The sequence below is a fragment of the Heptranchias perlo genome, chromosome 6 (genome assembly GCF_035084215.1).
Source record: "Heptranchias perlo isolate sHepPer1 chromosome 6, sHepPer1.hap1, whole genome shotgun sequence".
Classification (NCBI taxonomy): domain Eukaryota; kingdom Metazoa; phylum Chordata; class Chondrichthyes; order Hexanchiformes; family Hexanchidae; genus Heptranchias; species Heptranchias perlo.
In genome coordinates, this window is record NC_090330.1 from 46,935,543 (window position 1) to 46,941,873 (window position 6,331).

The 6,331-nt window shown below is 38.6% G+C and overlaps 1 protein-coding gene across 2 annotated transcripts in view; it reads left to right on the top strand.

The window, feature by feature from the left end:
• Positions 1 to 3,791, top strand: part of rev1 (REV1 DNA directed polymerase) — a 177,133-nt gene extending 173,342 nt beyond the window's left edge. For both annotated transcript variants that reach the window (XM_067986236.1, XM_067986237.1), the window contains exon 23: positions 3,346 to 3,791. In XM_067986236.1, the coding sequence (XP_067842337.1) occupies positions 3,346 to 3,457 (112 nt within the window). In that variant the 3' untranslated portion in view covers positions 3,458 to 3,791. The remainder of the gene's footprint in view (positions 1 to 3,345) is intronic.
• Positions 3,792 to 6,331: the final 2,540 nt, after the last annotated feature.

Sequence of the window (6,331 nt, forward strand, 5' to 3'; positions counted from 1 at the left end):
AGGAAGGTGGGACCGATTTAGGACAAAAAAAGATCTTCTTGTGGAGGCAGAGGGCATGGCTGAGGTGCTAAATGAATACTTCGCATCCATCTTCACTAGAGAAAAGGATGCTGCCATTGTAGCAGTAAAGGAAGAAGTAGTAGCGATATTGGATAGGATAAAAATAGATAAAGAGGTGGTACTTAAAAGATTTGCAGAACTCAAAGTAGAAAAGTCACCCGATCCAGATGGGATGCATCCTAGGTTACTGAGGGAAGTAAGGGTGGAAATTGCGGAGGCTCTGGCCACAATCTTCCTTAGATGTGGGGACGGTGCCAAAGGACTGGAGGATTGCAAATATTAACCCCTGTTCAAAGAAGGGGAGAGGGATAAACTGGGCAATTACAGGCCAGTCAGCCTAAAGTCGGTGGTAGGGAAACTTTTAGAGACAATAATCCAGGACAATATTAATTGGCACTTGGAAAAGAATGGGCAAATAAATGAAAGTCAGCAAGTTAAAGGAAAATCGTGCTTGACTAACCTGATTGAGTTCTTTGAAGTAATGGAGAGGGTTGATGAGGATAGTGCGGTTGATGCTGAGTATATGGACTTTCAAAAGGCATTTGATAAAGTACCACATAATAGACTTGTTAAATTAATACCATGGGATTAAAGGGACAGTGACAGCGTGGATACAAAATTGGCTAAGGGGCAGAACGTTTGTTTTTCAGACTGAAGGGCAGGTATACAATGGTATTCCCCAGGGGTCTGTATTAGGACCACTGCTCTTTTTGATATAAATGAGCTGGACTTGGTGTTGAGGCTATAATTTTAAAGTTTGCAGATGACACAAAACTTGGAAATGTAGTAAACAATGTGGAGGATAGTAATAGGCTTCAGGAGGATGTAAACAGACTGGTGAAATGGGCAGACACATGGCAGATGAAATTTAATGCTGAGAAGTGTGAAGTGATACATTTTGGTAAGAAGAATGAGGAGAGGCAATGTAAACTAAATGGTACAATTTTAAAGGGACTGCAGGATCAGAGAGACCTGGGGGTACACAGGGATGACTTATTCTAAGAAATTTATTGAAATCATTTATCATTGCCTTGAACATCTCCAAAACCATTGACGTGAACTGGCACCATGCACTTCTTTATAGGTTGCCATTATCTAGCCTCCCAGGAAAGCTATCTTTATTATTATCTAGTTGCCTTTCAAATTGCTATATCCGTTCCGTGGTTTATGGCTCATGCCCTAACCCTTTTCCCATAAACTCAAGGGTTCCCTGGGTTCTGTTCTTTCTCCCACTTTGTTCGTTTACCTACTATGTTCCTCCTTCGTATTGGTGACCTCCTCCACTCACCTTACCCTTTTTCTGATGATTCCACTCTATATTTGTCAACTTTCTTTAGATCACATGCTCTCCATGCGCACAACCATCAGTCCCCCTCAGTTCAACACTTGAACCACATTATGATGTCCTCCATACCCTTTGAGGCAATGAAATCTTGTTTCTTCACTTCTTAGAGATCGTTTCTTCACGTCTAACCAACAGCTACCACCTTAGCCCTGCTCCATCAATCAGCATTCTTGGCCTCACTATCACCTCTGACTTCAAATGAGACACATATGGCTCCTGTATTGCTACAGTTTCCTCCAGTAAGCTTGATTTTATCTTCCATGCCAAATACTTCTTTTCCCCTCGATTACTCAACTCACTATAAAGCTCAAGTCCCTTGAATATTGTTCCCATATCTGGGAAAGCCCCTGGACTTTTGCACTCCTGGACAGGATACAAGAAAAAGCTTATCTGATGTGTGATCCCTCTCTCACTTTCTACAACTATGATCAGTGCTCCTCTGAACTTTCTTTTCTTGTTCCTTTTAAATTCCAAAATACACAGTCTCCTGCTATAATGCTAATTCCTGATCTATCCCAACATTGTTTTTACACTTTTCCACCTTGTTGTATGATGAGCCTTGGACCTTCACCATGGTTTCTCAATAGACTAAAATACTTTTAAAAATAACACTGCTTGCACTGTTTGTTATCTGAACATAAAATGGATCTGTGTGAAATCTGTCATTTTTTTGGCTTACTAGTGTTATGAAAATGAACTTCAGCAGCGTATCTACCCAGGTAGTAAGCTAGATGGGTCACTGTAATAGCTGGTGTTACCAGCTTTGGCTGACCTTCAGAACTGTTGAGACACCAATACAACAACAATCTGCATTTGTATAATACTTTTAACATTGAAAAATGTCCCAAGGCGCTTCACAGTGGCATGATCAAAAAGAATACCAGAAAGATCTGGTCCCATGCGGGATCTTAACTGGTTTTCCACTGCTAGGCAGTGCAATTCAGAAATGGTAGTGGATAATGCCACTTGTGGTTAGAGCTTGGTTTTACATAATTTCATGTGCTGTATTGACAAGCTCTGCCCTTTTGTCTCATTGCTGACCAGAATAAATTGCTGGTGCTAGTGATGCTATTGTCCTCTAAGTGGAAAAACAATTAATTTCAGACTAACATGGTTTTGACAGAAAATCTTGGATTCTGCTAAGTAATTAATACCTTTCAGTATTGGTTTTACTCTCTCAGACATCAGGTTTCCCCATCTATTCAAGCTTTGGGACCCTGCTCATACATCTGTATGCTACTTCTCACACTGGCTCCCTACTTTTGAAGTTGCCAGTACCAGGGGAGTAAGGTGTTATCTCTCATGGAATAAATTTAATCTGCCTCCCCAATGGCCCAGTAACTCAATCTTCCTTTCCTTAAGTTGATGATGTTATCGCCGGTTCCCCTACCTGTTCTCCATTAGTAGGAGTTCTTGACCTAATCAGTATATATCAGTCAGCAATATTCTTCACTGTCATCATTGCTGGGGCTCAAGGCCTCTCTAGTGGAGACAAAAGAATTGTCTAAATTTGAGGGTCAAAATCTAAATCCTGACTCAGCAGAGCAGGCGGCATCCAGGGAGACAATAGAGGGGTTAACATTTTGGGTGTAGCTCCACAATCAAAACATTAATTCTTCTCTCTCCACAGATCATAATTTTAGTTATGTGTTTAATTTTTATTGTATTTTAGCTTCTCAAGTGAGTAACATTTTTATTTGTCATCTATAATCTGATGCACTCACAAAAGGTGCAGTAAGTTTTTACATATATTATTTTTGCCATCTGAATTTGGTGTATCTTTCTTCAGCTTTGTGTCTTTTATGCTGCATCAACATGTAGTATACAAGTGTTATATTCAGCCGCTATCTACCACAGTAATAGTAACGCAAGTAAAATTATACTTATTTCTTCATAACCTATAATGTTCTGAGAGCAATGTATTTGCTGTTTTCTGACAGGCTAATCCAACAATCAGCAGACTCTTTGTGGAACATGGCTTTTGACTTCATTCTTGACAATGTTCAAGTTGTAATGCAGCAAATCTATGGAAGCACGTTAAAATTTACATAAAAAGACAACGCTAGTGATATTTTTAAAATCTGTAATACACTGGAGCCTGGAGCTCCCATCTTGTGCCATAAATCCTTTGTGAAGCTCTTAAAATTTGCATGGTAGAAACACATTGTGTTTTTATGAAAACATTTCTGATATTGAAAAAACATTTTGTAGTTTTTTTCTTGGCAAAATTGTGTGCCAAATTCTTGTTGGAGTTGCATGTAAATAATTGTGTTGTAAAAAGTATTGTATGTAGAATACACTGTATTTACAAAATTGTTGTTTATAAACAGTTTGTTTTTTAGTGTTCACTTCTATTTAATAAAAAATGTTTGTTGTGAATTTATAACATTTAATCTACTCATCTAATAATTCTTTTTAACTTGGGGAAATTAAAAGCCATAGTATATTGGCATTTCAAACACAAGTTACCAAAATTGTTGATCAATATTTCTGGCAGTAATATTATTCAGTGAAAGTAGCTGCTACTGGATAAATCCATGTAAATCATGGACTGAGGAACATTTTGCATATTGCCTATAATGGTCAAGAGTATCTATAATTTAGTTGCCTTAGTAATGGTATACCAACACTGAATAGTTACAAAAGAAGCTGGAAACAAACTGAAATTTGAAGTGTGCCCATTTTGTTTTTTAAAAACTCCACTCACTTCCTGGAGTTGTTCACTGCTCACTAGGGTACATTACTCTCAGCCTTTACTGTACCTTGTCAAAGTAGTCATTATTTACAAACTCTCAGATTGAGTGCCAGTATGACATTTAATTGTAGGGAGCATTGAAGCCAAGCCTGATCCTATCTTTGTCCAATGTATAAACATGCACTCTTCTAGCAGAGGTTGCTGCTAGCGAGCAGGAACACAGGCCAACTCTGCCCTTGTGTCATAGCAGCCAAGATCAGTTAACAGCACAGTCTGGTGATTGAATCTGAGATCTTTCTGGTTTATGTGGCTCAAACTGCTTGCTGAATAAACTCAATGAGCTACTAGCTTGTTAAGCAGAACTCTACTACATCAGTCCCAGCTCTAGTAGATTCTAATTGTTAGGTGTACAGTAACACACACTAGCTACAGGACTGTAGAAAAGAAGCTATTGAGTATGTTACCAGTGGTTTATTTCATTAATGCATGAAATATATGTATTTAATTTATACTCCTTGGTTTTGAATGTCATGGATGAGACGAAGGATGCCATGGAACTGTGGACCAGGACAGTTCCGCAATAAAGTGAGTCAATGCTGCCCAAGGTCAAGAGTACGCATGCATGGGGAGGGTAGATTTCTTGCAGTGCTTAGAGGAGCATTGAATATCACAGGCATTAGTAATCATAGAGGAAAGGTGAAGCTTCAGTCAGAATTTATGTGAAATGGGTTGAAGCTGGAGAAAAAGTGCTGAGATCTGGCTACAAAAGCAGGTCTTAGCAAATACACATTACAAACAAGAAGGGAAAGAGATAACAATGAAGGGAAGCTGCTGAAAGAGACAAATGGAAAATCACAAGAGATTATATAAGGCAGGCATTCCAAGAATTGGCATTGAATTAAACAAAACAAATATAAAGAATATATAAATGCTGGAAATCAAAGATTCAAGCCTGAAATTAATATAATGCACAGAGTTACTTTACGCACACTGCAAATTTTACAATACTGAGCCTAGTCCACATGAGTACTTTGATAGTGATTTTTCTGAACTTTTGAATACTTGAATCAAAATTTAACAGGCTTGCACATCATTAGTCCTGTAAGAAATAGGGCAGTTTGTGCTGCAATAATACATTCAAATATTTATTGCTTTTTGTAGTATTAGAACACTATCTTTCATTTTCAGTACAGACATAAAAGTTATGTAATTCCACAACTGGCCATTGTCCAAGCATTACAGCAATGCCTTGCGATAAATGTGTAGGAAGCAGGAATTCTGAAATAATCAATCAGTAGGATTCCTGCAGTAGTTTGCATCTTCTTTTGAGTAAAGCTGACTTTACTCTTCCCTCCACTGTGTCCATTTTACACACCTACCTTCCTTGTGGTTTCTTTGAGTGAGTCTGTCCGTTTACTGTCATTGCTTTTCCTCCCAGAAAACACATAATTTAGTTAGACTGTTGGTTACTGTAATCAGGCGAGACTTGGACACCATGGATTTTCCTGATCTTTGCCTCCAGGGCCATCCATTTCCCCTGACGCAAAGGTCAGAAAAATGGTAGAGCCCTCTTTAAGATAAAGACTTCCATAAAGTCTGAGTTTTGCAGCGATGTTCCAAAATGCTTCACATGAATTACTTTTGAAATGTAGTCAACATTTTGTATACAGCAGATCTTACAAACAACAATGTGATGAATGGTCATTTAATCTGTTTTTTGGTGAAGTGGTTAAGCAAAGCATGTTGCCTGGGACAGAACTCCCTCTTCAAATAGTGCCATGGAATCTTTACCATGCACCTAAACACATAAATTCAATGTTAGGGGATGGAAATTGGCAATGATAGAATAGCAGTACTTAGTATGGGATATGATGCAGGTGGCAGTTTTGGATGAGATGTAGTCTCCAGGATGCAGCTTCGGAGGCCAATGAGGAGAGTGGCAGAGAATTTAGCTTGGAGGTGGTGAAAGCTTTAAGGGTGTAGTGGTGATAATGGTAGAGACAGATAATGTTGCAGAGGTAGAAATGCTTAGTTTCAGTAATTAACATGAAGTTTATAGCTTAGTTCAGAGTCGAACAGGAAACAGTGATTGTGAATTGGCAGGCTTAGTCAGAGTAGATGAGGCTTGAAGAGTCACTCGAGCTAGAGATTGTGGGAGGAGTTGAACAAGTTCACCTTGACTGTGCCAATATGAAGTTGAAGTTCTGGTTGATATGCTATACTGTTCAATA